Source organism: Sapajus apella, unplaced genomic scaffold (genome assembly GCF_009761245.1).
Source record: "Sapajus apella isolate SASKATOON/1434 unplaced genomic scaffold, GSC_monkey_1.0 scaffold178, whole genome shotgun sequence".
In the NCBI taxonomy this organism is placed as follows: Eukaryota; Metazoa; Chordata; class Mammalia; order Primates; family Cebidae; genus Sapajus; species Sapajus apella.
Genome location: NW_022437118.1, coordinates 758204 through 773151, shown reverse-complemented (window position 1 = coordinate 773151; position 14948 = coordinate 758204). Strand labels below are relative to the sequence as shown.

Genomic DNA, 14948 nt, shown 5'->3' with positions numbered 1-14948 from the left:
CGGAGGTTGCGGTGAGCCGAGATTGCACCATTGCACTCCAGCCGGGGAAACAAAGCGAAACACCCCCCCAAAAAAAAAAAAAAAAAAAAAAGACAGGCCAGACACAGTGGCTCACACCTGTAATCCCAGCACTTTGGGACACTGAGGCGGGTAGACCACATGAGGTCAGGAGTTCAAGACCAGCCTGGCTAACATGGTGAAACCCCATCTCTACTAAAAAAATTAAATTAAATTAAATTTAAAAATAGCCAGGCATCGTGGTACACGCCTGTAATTCCAGCTACTCCAGAGGCTGAGGCAGGACAATCACTTGAACCTGGGAGGCGGAGGTTGTAGTGAGCCAAGATGGCACCACTGCCCTCCAGCCTGGGCGACAGAGCAAGATTCTTTTTTTTTTTCCCCCCAAAAAACAAAAAGACAAAAGATTGCCAGTGCTAGCAAGAATGTGGATAAAAGGGAACCGGGGAACTTTGTACACTGTTGGTAGGAATGTAAATCAGTACAGCTATTAGGGAAAACAGTATGGAGATTCCCTAAACTAGAACTACTGTGTGTTTCCGCAATTCCACTTCTGGGTATAGAGCCAAAGAAAATGAAATCAGTGTGTCAAAGACATGCCTGCACCCCCATGTTACTTGCAGCACTATTCATAACAGCCAAGACATGGAATCAACAGACAGGTGAAGAAAATGTGATATTTTTAAAAAGTGGTATATACATACAATGGAATCTATTCAGCCTTAAAAAAATGCAGAAAATCATTCCAGGATGAACCTGGAGAAGACTATTAAGTCAGGCACAGAAAGACATACTGCATTATGTCATTTATATGTGGAGTCAAAAAAAGTTGAACTCAGAGAAACAGAGGGTAAAATGGTGGTTGCCATCGCTGGTAGGGGTGAGATGGAGAAAGGGCAGATGGTTAAAGGGTACAAAGTTTCAGTCAGAGAGAATAAATAAGTTCTGGAGATCTATGATGCAGAATGGTGACTACTGTTAATAACAATGCATTGTATACTTGAGAATTGCTAAGAGAGTAGATCTTAAACACTCTCACCACACACACAAAAAGGTAACTATGGGCGGTGAAGAATATGTGAATTAGCTGGATTGTAGTAATTACTGCAAATGTGTACATATAGTAAAACATCATATCAAATATATACAATTTTTATTTGTCAACCATACCTCCATAAAGCTGGAAAAAGAAAAGAAACATTTAAAAAGTAAAAGAGAAGAAGTGCCAAAATAGGGGTTTAAAAAAAAAAAAAAAAACCAATGTCTTGCAACTGGAACATTTCCCTAATTTGCTAATTTTAACTCCCTGCCTCTCCTTTGTCACTAGCAGCAAAAACTCACAGAAATTGCAAATGGCATAATTGCTGACTGGGAGAGGGGTGGGTGCAGGAGGTGGTGGTGGTGGGAAGGAAGCTTTACCATGTCACCCCAGGGACTTTAGAAGAAATACCAATTGAGATAAGGATGGTGGCTGGGACAGAAGGGAGGGAGAAACAGCCAGAACCTGAGAGACTAGGAAGAAAGGAAGAGAAGCTTTGAGAGCCCACAGGGGGTGAGAACAAAGGTTTCCACCAGCCCTAAGCCTGAACCCTCGGCCTCCTCATCCTCATTAACCTCACCCAGGGAGGCCTGCAGCAGGAGGCTCTGGTGCTGCTGGGACGCACCCACCGTGCCTCATCTTACTTCAAGAGGAAAAGCCATCCCAGGGCCAAATGTGGACCAAGAAGGTCTGAATATAACCTACTGGGAAGCTGGACCTGTCTGTGCTGATAACCTTCTAATTTTAAATGAATTCACTCACTCAGTAAGCTTTCTTTTTTTGATTTCTTGTTTGTTTGAGACAGGGTTTGGCTCTGCTGCCCAGGCTGGAAGTGCAGTAGTGCTATCACTGTAGCCTCAAACTCCTGGCCTCAAGTGATCTTCCCACCTCAGCCTCCCAAGTAGCTGGGACTGCAGGTACACACTACCACACCTGGCTAAATTTTTTTTTTTTAATTTTTGGTGGAGACAAAGTCTTGCCATGTTGCCCAGTCTGCTTTCAAACTCCTGGGCGCAAGTGATCCTCCTGCCTGAGCCTCTCAAAGTGCTAGGATTACAGGCATGAGCTACCACACTTGGCTCACTTAGTGATTCAAATCCAGGAAACTCTGCATTCAACAAACCCTAAATGCTCAGCACTGGACTGGGGGATGCTAGAGATGCACAGGTGAATGATCCACCAGCCCTTGATGTCCAGGAATTCAGTGCGCCAGGTACAGGTACCAGACAGGTACTCCAAGATCCAAAACCACAGGCTGTATGCTGATAGGTGTAGTGCCAGACTCACACCCTTGGCATCTTTCCTCTCTCCACCTATTAATATTTCAGAGTTTGGACTTTGCTGGATGAGTCACTCAGCACCAATAAGCATTTTCAAAAGGAAGGAAGCGATGAATAAAAAACTAAACAGCCGGAGTTCACAAATGTCAGAGTGTTAGGTCCAGGTCATGCAAACAGGAACTAGCAGCCCAGACGATGGCCACATCTCATCTTCGTTGCTGTCTGCATAGTGACTATTCTCAGTTCAGTGGCAACTCCCTGTATCTCTTTTGCTTAATGTCTCTGAAGCCCAAGGTTTACTGCAAACTATAATCTAAAAATATGTTCTTCTGAAATTTACTGACTCACCCCTGTGTTTATCACTCATCCAGGGAGCCACCACGTCCGGTCGGTCATTCCTTCAAGATGCAAGAAATGTTTATCCTAAGCCAACCCTTCCTGTCTGCAACCTCCAGCCCCAACAGCCCAAGCCAGGCCCTCTGGTCTAAATTCCTGCCATTGCCTCCTAGTTGGCCTCCTTCCATTCAGCCTCTCCCCACTTCTGTACACCCCAGAGGTCCAAGATCAGACAACTACTACTAAAACAGACATATACCTGCAATTGGCATTTCCTGATCCAGAATATTCAGTGGGATAACAGAAGCGAATACAGAAGCTAGAATGGCCTTTCTGCCTTGAAGTTGGCAATGCCCTGGCATGCTTCTCCCCACACCCTGAATCAGGCCCTCACATTTTGTCACACTACGGACAAAAGAGTCCCAGTATAGACTCTTGCAACTAAACAGCCATATGTCTACATGTTATCATGAAATGCAAAAATGCTCTAGAAAGGTTCTATCCCAGCAGTTCTCATCCTAGACTGCCTTTATGAACATCAGATATCTGTGCAACACTCAACAATACCAGCCTTACAGATCTGACTTCTATTTTTAAAACAGCGATTCATACAATGGAGTACTATACAGCTGTAAAGAAAAAATGAGCATGCTCTCTGTATTGATATGAAGCTAAGTTAAAAATAAAAAGCAAGATCCATACTGTGTTTTGTGCTGCCTTTGAATAAAAATGGAAGAGGGATATTTGTAACATATGCATAGAAACCCTCAGGATACATAAGAAAGCTTATTGGCTTTATAATGGGAATTATATAGGAATAGTCTGTTTAGGAAAGGGGGTCACAGAAATATCCTGCACTGAAGGGCAACAAGAAAGAAGAGAGGCTTCTTACTTTGAGTTATACTTTTTAAAAATTATGGGAATATATTACCTATCAAAAGGGTAATTTTTTAAAAAGGCAATTGATTACCTCTATGCTCTTCTTCCAAATTCTGTCTAATCATGGGAAGAAACATCGGACAAATGCCAAGAGGGGGATGATCTACAAAATATCTGACCAGTACTTTCCTTGTTTTTCCATAAAAAAAACAAGGAAAAGACTGAGAAACTGTCATAGCCATAGGAATCCAAAGTGACATGACAACTCAGTGTTTTGTGGTATCTTGGATGGGATCCCAGAACAGAAAAAAGACTTAGGTAAACACTAAGGAAATCTAAACTGATGGACTTTAGTTAATAATAATATGTCAACATGGTTCATTAATTGTAATAAAGGTACCATACTAACGTAAGCTATTAATAATAGGCAAAACTGGGTGTGAGGTAGATGGAAACTCATGGCACTATCTTCTCAATTTTTCTGGAAATCTAAAACTGTTCTAAATTTTTAGAAAGCTTTTATTTTTAGGGCCAGGCACACTAGCTCACTTCTGTAATCCCAACACTTTGCAAGGACCAGGTGGGAGGATCAACTGAGGCCAGGAGTTAAAGCTGCAGTGGGCCACGATCATGACAATGCACTCCAGCCTGGGTGACAGAGCAAGATTCTGTCTTTCTAAAAAATATATATAAATAAGAGAGACACCAAGCACAGTGGCTCATGTCTATAATCCCAGGACTTTGGGAGGTTGAGGCAGGCAGATCATCTGAGGTCAGGAGTTTAAGACCAGCTTGGCCTACATGATGAAACCCCATCTCTACTAAAAATACAAAAAATTAGCCAGGCATGGTGGCACATGCCTGTATCTCAGCTACTTGGAAGACTGAGGCATGAGCACCGATTGAACCCAGGAGGCAGAGGTTGCAGTGAGTCCAGATCACATCATTGTACTCCAGCCTGGGCAACAGAGTGAGACTCCATCTCAACAACAAAAAAACAAACAAACAAACAAACAAAAAAAAAAAAAACAAGAAAGAAAGAAAGAAAAAAAAAAAGAAGTACATATATACAGAGATTTATTTATTTATTTATTTATTTATTTTGGAAACAGAGTCTCTATCTGTTGCCCAGGTTGGAGTACAATGGTGTGATCTCAGCTTACTGCCACCTTGGCCTCCAAGGTTCAAGTGATCCTCCTGTCTCAGCTTCCTGAGTAGTTGGGATTACAGGCACATGCCACCATGCCCAGCTAATTTTTATATTTTTTGTAGAGACTGGATTTCTCCATGTTGGCCAGGGTGGTCTCGAACTCCTGACTTCAGGAAATCCACCTGCATCGGCCTCCCAAAGTGCTAGAATTACAGGTGTGAGCCACCGCACCTAGCCAAAATATTTTAAATAAAGTTTTTCTAAGGCCATTAAAATCCTTGGAGGAGAGGAGGGATCAATTGAGGACTAAGCATCGTGGCTGTGTCAGCGACACAGGTAAATGAGACCAGGGCAATTCACCAGGTAGCAGGTGAGACAGATCAGCTGCAGTCCCTAGTCTCTCTAATGGAATGGGCTATGAGAGCAGGAGGAGGAGGAGATAGTTCTACTCTACCCAGGGATGCAGGGAAATCCTGGGCATAAAAGATCCAAGGAATTGTTCTGTCCTTGTTGGTTGTATGACCTAGGGCAAATCACCTCCTCAAGTAAACTTCGGCTTCCTCATGCAAACAATTCAGGGAGTGGACCAAATGGCCTCCACACCAGCTTAAAAAATCCTCACATAAGACCGGCCATGGTGGCTCATGCCTGTAATCCCAGCACTTTGGGAAGCCGAGGCGGGCAGATCACCTGAGGAATTCAAGACTAGCCTGGCCAACACGGCGAAACCCCGTCTCTACTAGAAATACAAAAATTAGCCAGGCACAGTGGTGCATGCCTGTAATCCCAGCTACTTGGGAGGCTGAGGCAGGAGAATCGCTTGAACCTGGGAGGAGGAGGTTGTGGTGAGCAGAAATCGCCCCAATGCACTCCAACCTGGGCGACAGACCGAGACTCCATCAAAAACAAGAAAAAATCCTGACATATTCTGACAGAATTTCTTTTTCCCAGGATGTTTCTTCCTAAGATGCCACATTCATAGTCCCTGACTTCAATGCTAGCTGTAGAAGGCAACAGGGAATTGAGGATGGGATGCATCCCGTCTTCACCTCCCAATTACCAGACTCAGGTTCATCCGTTATTCATTCAACAAATATGTGTCTGGCACTGTTCTAGGAGTGGAGGATACAGAGGTGAATAAACCTAACAAGACTCCCTTATTCACTGAGCTCACATCCTGGCTCAGGGAGAATTCTACTTAGGAGAAATAGACAGTGAATAAGACATGTAGTTACATTAGGTGGTGATGCACCTAATTAAAGGAGGAAAAGAGATAAAAGGAACGTGGGATATAGGGAAGAGGCTGCAGCTGTAGCTGGGAGTGGCCAGAGAAAACTTGGCTGAGCAGGAGACGCTAAGAAAAGGTTTGCAAGGTGGAGGAAGCCAGTCATGCAGCTATCTTGGAGAGTATTCCAGGCAGGGAGAAGGGCTGCAGTGGGAGCATGGCTGGCATGCTGTAAGGACAGTGGGAGGCCCATGCTGCTAGAGCAAAGGATGCGAAGGGAAAGTGGTGAAGGAAACTTTCTGGGATGCATGGAAGGAAGGTCATGGAAGTCGGGGGAGAGTTCATGGAGCCTGGCAGGACTCTGGGAAGCCATTCGAAGGTTTTAAGCAGAGAGACATGATCCGACTTGAGTTGGATCTCAGGATCACTCTGAGTGGGAGCTGAGAGTAGCTAAAGGGAACAAGTTGCAGAAGTAGATCCCAGCTCTGCAAGAGACAACTAGCTCTGAAAACGTCTGGCTGGAGTTGGGGAGGGAATCCCTTAAAGAGAGGGCAGGCTACCCTGCAGTGCCTTCAAAGCATCAGCCTTAGGGGATGAATCAAGCCTGTCTTGGAACAAACTTTCCACCAAGCGGCCCCGGGAAGCAAACCCTGCATTCAACGGAAGCAAGAAGCTCAGAAACAAATGGACGCCTCTAAATAAAGCGTTCCTTTACATTTATAGAGGCCATTAATCCCATTCCAACCGGAAAGAAGGAAAACAAACCATGGCAGTCAGCTCTCCAAGGCCCTCAGCTCCGGCCAACTGGAAATACCTGTGAAAAGAGACCCTATCCCATTAACCCAGCTGCACACTGCCATGTGAAAGGGGCCCTATTATTAAGTAGCATGTAATTGTTCTACATTACTGATATCGTTAAAGCATCTCAGAATATTTCCATGGCCAGGCTGAAGAAGAAAAAGTAGTTACCAGGGCACACAGGCACAAAGGGCCTTTTGCCAAACTACTTAGATATTTTAATTCCCCGTTGCCTCAGTAGCTAAATAAGCATGGAGAACAAGCAGGCGGGGAATACTAATTAGAGCTAATTAGGCCCTGCCCTCTTCTGCCTCAATCCCCTTTATAAAAAGCTCCCCCAACTCAAGGATGATGGAGTTAAAATGTAAATCCATAGGATAAACAGCAGTCTGCAGACCAATGACGCGCTGTTTGCATTTCATTGTCCTGTCAGCTCTAAACCAGTGCGTGGTTACCTACAGAGAGCTGCAGACACAGCCAGATTCCAACAACCCCATCACAGACCACAGGAAATGTGGTAGGGGGTGAGGGGGAGGGGAAGGGTGCTGCCAACAAGAGTCCACTAAATAAAACAAAGAGCTTTCTTAGGATGTGCAGAGCATTCACTAGAAGAACATTTGATTGCTTTTTAAAAAGAAATGAATGTGACAGCACACATAATTCCAGTGGTGTTGCAGAATCAAGACGGTGCTCCTCTCTGTCTTAGCAAAGGCAGCGTGGAAAAGCCTCACCTCAGTGAGAGCCCTGGTTTTGTGGGATGACCATGTCCTAGGGTTCGGTCTGCAGTCTCTTGGCCATAAGTTAATAGAGAGAGCAGGAGATAACACTTGGTGAGGTCGGGAAGGGGTTGTCAGCCGGCCAGGGACTTGTTTGAAATGAGTCCCTGAAACCTAAGGTCAGTTTCCTGTTGGAAATCCATACTGAGATGAAAGGGTGGTTAGAGTAACAGAGAAAGCCACTCAGCCACTGGTCCAGGGACACCAAGGCAGGCATGGCCTTGAGGGTCACCTTTCTTTTCTCAGTAAGTTTTTTTCTTTCAAATCATGTTCCTAGTAGCAAGACAGAAACGCACTCTGAATAAAGTACCTGTAGTGCTTCAAGGAGAAAAGAAGCGGAGGGAAGAAAAAAAAAAAAATACCAGAATGTTGAAGTTAATTCAGCAACACTGAGAAACTAGGAGAAATCACACAGATGTGAGTCAGCCTCTGCTAACCCTGAGAAGCTTCAGGGCCTTAAGAGGTAAGCAGCAAGTTCTGGAGGCCATGGCTTGCTCCACCACCACCATCAAAACCGGTGGTCAAAGAAATGGGCGGAGGCTGGATGTGGTGGCTCTCACCTGTAATCCCAGCACTTCGGGAGGCCAAGGCAGGCGGGTCACCTGAGTTTGAGACCAGCCTGACTAACATGAATAAAGGTAGTCTCTTCTAAAAATACAAAATTAACCGGGTGTGGTGGCGCATGCCTGTAATCCCAACGACTCAGGAGGCTGAGGCAGAAGAATCACTTGAATCTGGGAGACAGAGGTTGCGGTGAGCTGAGATGGCGCCATTGCACTCCAGCTTGGGCAACAAGAGCAAAACTCCGTCTCAAAAAATAAAAAAAATAAAAAAATAAAAGAGAGATGAGCAACGGGAAAAGAGAACCCGAAAGAGTGCAAATGAACCACCATGCTCAGTGCTTTTCTCCTCCCCAAGCTGAGTCAGGTAGGACAAAGGGTACTGGACCAACATTGTCCCTGGTTCACCACTCCTGATCCAAGTACAGGGGAAGGGCAAGGTCACTTCCTTCCTGAGTCCAGGTGAGAAAATGGACATCACTGTGAAGATGTGAACTTTGAAAAAGAGAAAGCATGAAGCAAGTGGAAAATAATGTATTTTTAAAAATTATTTGCAGCCTGGCATGGTGGCTCATGCTTTTAATCCCAGCACTTTGGGGGACCAAGGCAGGCAGATCACCTGAAGCCAGGAGTTCAAGACCTGCCGGGCCAAACTGGTAAAACCCTGACTTTACTAAAAATACAAAAATTAGCCAGGCATGGTGGTGGTGCCTGTAATCCCTGCTACTCCAGAGACTAAGGCAGGAGAATCGCTTGAACCTGAGAGGTGGAGGTTGCAGTGAGCCGAGATGGCACCAATGCACTACAGACTGGGCTACCAGAGTGAAACTCTGACTCAAAAAAAAAAAAAAAATTTGCAACTGGAAATTATTATAATTCTGTTTATCAGAATTACAGAATATCAAGCTGGAGAGTAACTTAGAAGCCATCTCCTTTGGCAGTTTCTAAACTTCTGATTTTCAAAGAAAACTAAGATTTAAAAACAAAACAAAAGAAGCAGAAAAAGAGAAGGGGAGCTTAACATAGGATTGCCAGATTTTCTTATTTTGCCAAAATTAAAATCTGTCTATTATCACTAAAAAGTATTAAAGGAACATTTTCCCCCCAAAAAAGAAAAAGTGCCTACTTTCAAACTAAAGGAAAGTCCTTGTGGAGCAGGGGAGTGTTGACAACAATACATTCCTGTGTGATGCGGGATACTTCTCCCTTCTCTTCGCTTTCCCTAGGGACCCATGAAAATATCCATGATGGGCACTGGCTGCCGGATGGGTGTTTGGAATCCACGCATCTACTCCAAGCTCTGGAGTTATTATTTTCCCATTTAAAACAAAAAACAAAAACCTCGCTACAATATTACGTTTTAATTAGGGTCTGAACGAATTTTTTGTTTACTCAGACCCCTCCTCCACTATTAAACCTAAACTTCCACTGCCTTCAAGTAAATGAGACAGCCTGGGGCAACATTCCTCCCCTCGGGCAGCCAAGCAACCACTTGGCTCACAAGAGCAATCGAGTATCTCCGGCTGGAAAGTGAATAGAGCACTCTTATTTCCTAAAGGAAAGGAGAAAGTCCGCATCCCAAACAAGTGCATCCTTCCTCGAGGGCCTCCGAACTGCCACGTCTGGTCCTCTCCCAACTCCGAAAACTAAGAGCAGGTAACCGAGGGATCCTCGCACAGACGCCAGCCCACGGCAGCGTCGGGCTAAGGCAATCTCCACAGCCCCTGACCTCTGCTCCAGAATCCACCACACTTAGGGGAGCGTGAGGCTCGGGGTGTGTGCAAATCGCGGGAGAAAGTCGGGCAGAAGGAATATGATAAAGTCCCAGGTGGGGCAGTGGTTTGGAACGCTGGTCCCCCCTTGGGTTTGCGGTGGCGTGGGTGAGGGTGAGGAGGAAGCAGGCGGGGAGGGGGCTGGTCTAGGCGCAGCGAACTCCAGGATTCGAACTGGGCCCTGTGCCCCCGCGTTTCAGGCGACGAGCCCTCCGGAGCGGAGGTGGCCCGGGCTTTGGCGGGGGCTTCGAGCCTCCCTTGCTTCCCCGGGAACCGGGCACCAGCAGCATCCCCTCCCCCGCCCCTCCCCGGCAGCCCGCCTGTCCCCGGCCGGCCACAAGGGTCGCTTTGTGCCCGCGAACGGAGAGCCCGGGCCCTAAGTCAGGGCTGGTGGCGGTCCTCCCCGTGCCCTGGGCGCGGGCGCTGGCGGGCTAGGTCAGCAGACCGGCCAGGCTGTTTACACAGGAAGGGAAGCTCCTCCTCAGCCCGGGAGGGGACAGGCGACTCCCGACAGCCCGGCGGGGCTGCGCGCGGGGGGTGGCGCACGCAGTTCGGGAGAGCCCCGCGGGGCTGTCCCCGAGCGACTGGCCCACCAGGGAATGCCCCGAGGGCGCCCTCCGCCCTCCGGCACCGCCTGCGCTCCCCGCCCCTCAGAGACGCCCGCCCGCTGCTGTGTGCGCGACAAAGTTTCTTTGGGCTCCGCGGGCGGCGCGGCTTACCTGCGAGCCGGGGCAGGAGCGCGCAGAGCCCCAGGAGGCAGGCGTACAGCGGCGCCGGGGCCCGCGGCATGGTGGGGCGCCTGCCTCAGCGGCGGCGCGGGCGCTGCACTCCGCGGGGGCGGGCGGCCGGGGCCGGGGCGGGGGCCGGAGCGCGGGGGCCGAGGGCCGGGGGCCGCAGCCGCATGCCCCGCGCGCAGCTCCGGCTCACGGCGCCCGCACTGGCCCGCGCCCCGCCGCCACCATCCCTCCTGCAGCGCTCACGGCCGAGTCCCGGGGCCTCGGCTGCCCTGGCTGGCGGGCCGGGACGCCTGGGGTGTCGCCGCTCGGGACGGCCCCGGCGGGCGGCTCCGGGCAGGGAGGGGCTGGCTCGGCTCCGCGGCCGCGACTTGGGCTCCTAGACGCGCCCCGCGCCGAGGCTCCCCCGCGCGCCGGCACACTCTGCGCTTCGCCTCCGCCCCTTCCTTTCCTCCCTCCGGCCCGCCAGGCTCCACTTTCCTCCTCTCCTTTCTCCTCCCCTTCTCTCCCCTGCCAGGCCCCCGCCCGGCCGCCACACGGTCAGCTTACGGCGAGGCGGGGCGGGGCGAGCTCCGGGCCGGGCCAGCTCCGCCCTGTGCGGGGACCGGCCCGGGACGCGGAGGCCGGACTGGCCCAGGTGGAAGTCGCTTGCGGCTCACTGGGGGCGTGGGGAGCTCGAAAACACTGAGTAGAGCCCGATCCGGTTGCTTAGCCGCCCGTCGCCACGGGAAGGGGCGGGGCACGCCGCATTAGGCGAGCCGAGATTACTTGGGCCAAAGACGGTTGCTAGACTGCGAGGGGGAGAGCAGGTACTCGGGTCGGGCCGGGGCCACTCCTCCTCCCAAAGCCGCACGGACGGCGGCCCTCGCCCGAGGTGGGACGTAGACGCCCGTGCGTGGAACCGCAAGGCGACTTCTGGATGGGCAAGGGAGGGTACAGTGGGGCGTGGAGGCACAGGTAAAACCTACGTTTCACCTTTTTCTTTTTTTTTTTTTAACGGCATCTCGCTCTCACTCAGGCTGGGGTGCAATGGCCCAATCTCGGCTCACTGCAGCCTGGACTTCTGGGCTCAAGGGAACCTCTGCCTTAGCCTCCTGAGTATCTGGGACTACAGGCGAGCACCACCACACCCGGACAATTTTTACATGTTTTGTAGAGATGGGGGTCTCGTCGTGTTGCCCAGGCTGATCTCGAACTCCTGGGTCCAAGCAGTCTTCCTGTGTCTGCCTCCAAAAGTGCTGAGGTGATAGGCGTGAGCCACCTCGCCCAGCCCCTTTTCACTTTTTAACATTTGCACCTTTCAAGGGTTTGAGACTGGCCAATATGCCGCTATACTTCGTTTTCCTTACTGATAACGTGTCAGTTTCCGTGATCAAACAGGCTCAAAAGTATGTCCTCAGGCTTTCATCTTACCATTTACATATGAGCTGGGTCTGAATTGGCCAATAAGGAGTGGGGTGGGTCTTCCTGAGCTGGTGCTGCAAAGGATCCCTTGGGCTTGGCTTGGCTACAGCAAGTGGTTTATAGTCCAGAGAGAGAGAAGGTAGGGGAAGATTACAGAATACCTACGAAGTACAGAGAGCTCGCTGCCAGCCAGGTGCTGTTTTAAGTGCTTTACCCATATTAACTTATTTCATCCCCCCTACAAACCCTACTGTTATCCAGTTGAGGAAACAGAGGGACAGAAGGGTTAACTACTGGAGGAAGTGACAGCTGGGATGCCTTGTTCAAAAGTGCAGCATGGCTTGGCAAAAACTGAAGCAGTAAGGGCTAAAGAATAAAGGGGTCTCACCTTTGCAGGTCAGGGACCAGGTGGGAGAATGGCTTGGAGGGCCCAGTGGAAAACTGTCCTAACTGCCCAGCTTAAGGAGTTTGGATGTTAGTTAACCTTTATTTGTCACCTCCTTCCAAACTCTAACAAGGTGGTGCCTCAATTCCTGAGGATGTAAACTTCTTGAAGTACAGTATAGTGTGTCTGGGGGCAAAGATGCAGCAGTCCATAGCAAGCGCCTTTATAGTATTTGTGAAAGGAAAATAAATCTTGGGGCCCCAAAATCACTAAACCAGGAGAAAAGTCAAGCTGGGAACCATGTCAGGCAAACCTGCCTCCCATTCTACTCCTCAATAAGATAGCTACAAAGTTAAGAAGCTACATACCTCCCTCACAATTTGCCTACAGGAAGTCCTTGTGGACAAAGGACAGACAGAACTCAAAGCCATCCCTCTGAGGCTCACCTGAGACAAAAGAATATCGGATTGCTCCCTCTTCCCTATTGTTTGTGTAAAAATACAGATTCACTGAGCCAGATTAAATTATTCAGTGGAAAGCTGATCCAGGACTCAAAAGAATGCAACCTTTTGTCTCTTATCTGCTTCTAACCTGGAAGCTCCCACTTCATGTTGTCCTGTCTTACAAAACCAAACCAATGTACATCTTACATATATTGATTGATATCTCGTGTCTGCCTAAAATGTATAAAAGCAAACTGTTCCCCCCAATCATCTTGGGCACATATCAGGACTTCCCATTATTGGCACATCCTTAACCTTGGCAAAATAAACTTTCTAAATTTACTGAGACCAGCCTCAGATATATTGGGTTGACATATTCTTTAATATCCTCATGTTTGTTTTGATGGAAAATGCTTGTCCCTAAACATTTTACAGGAACTGCCCTGTTGTTATCTTGGAGCTACCTGCCCCTCAGGTCAGTGGCCTTGGAGCTACTCTTATCCCAGTTTTCGAGGCAATGATTATAAATAAAGGGGCCAGCAGTATGTGGCTCATTCCTCTAATTCTAGCACTTTGGGAGATAGCTTGAGGCCAAAGTTCGAGACAAGCCTGGCCAAACATGGTAAAACCCTGTCCCTGCTAAAAATACAAAAATTAGCTGGGTATGGTGGCTGGTGCTTGTAATCCCAGCTACTCTGGAGGCTGGGGCCTGTGAATCACTTGAACCCAGGAGGTGGAAGTTGCAGTAAGCCAAGATTGAGCCACTGCACTCCTGCCGGGGCAAGACTGTGTCTCAATCAGTCAGTCAATCAAAGCCCTGAAAGAGCTTGAGCTATGAGATGTTGTGTCCCAAGTGGTGATTTTAAAAGATTTGTCTGGCAGGGGTGTGTAGGATAGATTAGGTGGAAGGAGAGTGGAGTCCTGGAAACTGGGTAAATTGCATTAATAACTACCATAAAAATTAGCATTTGTCCAGCACTCTTTAAGCCTAAGCCCTTTGGAGCAGATCCTCTGTGTGTAACCTTCCTTACTCCAACCATGGTGTTTTACAGACTCTTGAAATATTTGATCTGTCTCCGACTCAGACACAATACAGACCGCCACTTACCTAAACTGCACCTGGAAACTTCTTGCGATCAAACCTGCCCCTGCTTCCATTCTTACTGTTATTTGCATCCAATCGTACTGAATATTAAATACATTTAATAAAGAGATCTTCCAAACAGGCTTTGTGTGGGCAACAAGGCTGTTTTATTTCTCGCTTGGGTGCAAGTGGGCCGAATCTGAGAAAGGACAGGCGAAGGGGGTAAGGTGGGAATTGGCTTTATAGGTTGGGGTAGTCTTTTGGGGGTCAGGGGTGTTGCAGAGTAAGATCAGTTACAGTGGTGGGGGTAGGCGCAAGGAGCATACATGACCACAAGTTCAGTTACGATGGCGGGTGGGGGTAAGGCAGTTAAGATGGCAGATGGGTGAGAGGTGTTCACATTATCATAAGAACAGTTAAGATGGCAGGGTTGGGTGAAGGGCTTGTCCCAGGAAGCTCCGCTGGGAGATCAGGGACAATGGTGAACTGCAGGCGGTGGGTGGGAGACGATCAGCCAATCAGCCCAATCAGATCAGCCGAGGCAGGCAGGACTTCAGACTTTCAGGCTCCAGGCTTGCATACGGAGACCTGACAGTTACCGGTCCCGCTCCTACATTACCAGGTGGTTCACTGAGCCCCTTACTTGCCCAGACCTGCCATAAGCTCTAAGTCCTGAGTGATCCAGCCTCCAACATCTTAAAACTGGTTTGGAGATGCCTTTTCTAATACATCTGAGCTTTTACTTTCTGGTTTATGCCTTTTTTCTTATCTCTTCTTCTTCTTTTTTTAATTAAGCTGGAGAGTGGAGATGCCCTTCCAATGCTTTGACTTTCTCTATTTATTAAATTCACCAGGCACTGATTGCTCATCTCAAGGCAAAACTTCCCCACAGCCACTGGAACAGTTTCCTTTGTGGCTACTTCTGGAACATTCCATGTCTGATCACTGCTAAGCTTCTGGACTCCAAGGAGGTTACTGGTTTTGAATCAGTTTGACTATGGGTTTGAGCATGGATAACTCAGAGAAATTTTGTTTCTTATTGTTCGTCTTAAACTATGATGAGTT

At 48.4% G+C, this 14948-nt stretch overlaps 1 protein-coding gene across 1 annotated transcript in view; it reads right to left on the bottom strand.

Annotated features, from left to right (window-relative positions):
* ITGB5 (integrin subunit beta 5) overlaps nt 1–11280 on the bottom strand; it is a 126101-nt gene extending 114821 nt beyond the window's left edge. The window contains exon 1 of the mRNA XM_032268306.1: nt 10553–11280. Coding sequence (XP_032124197.1) covers nt 10553–10622 — 70 coding nt within the window. The 5' untranslated portion in view covers nt 10623–11280. The remainder of the gene's footprint in view (nt 1–10552) is intronic.
* Between the last annotated feature and the right edge of the window lie 3668 nt (nt 11281–14948).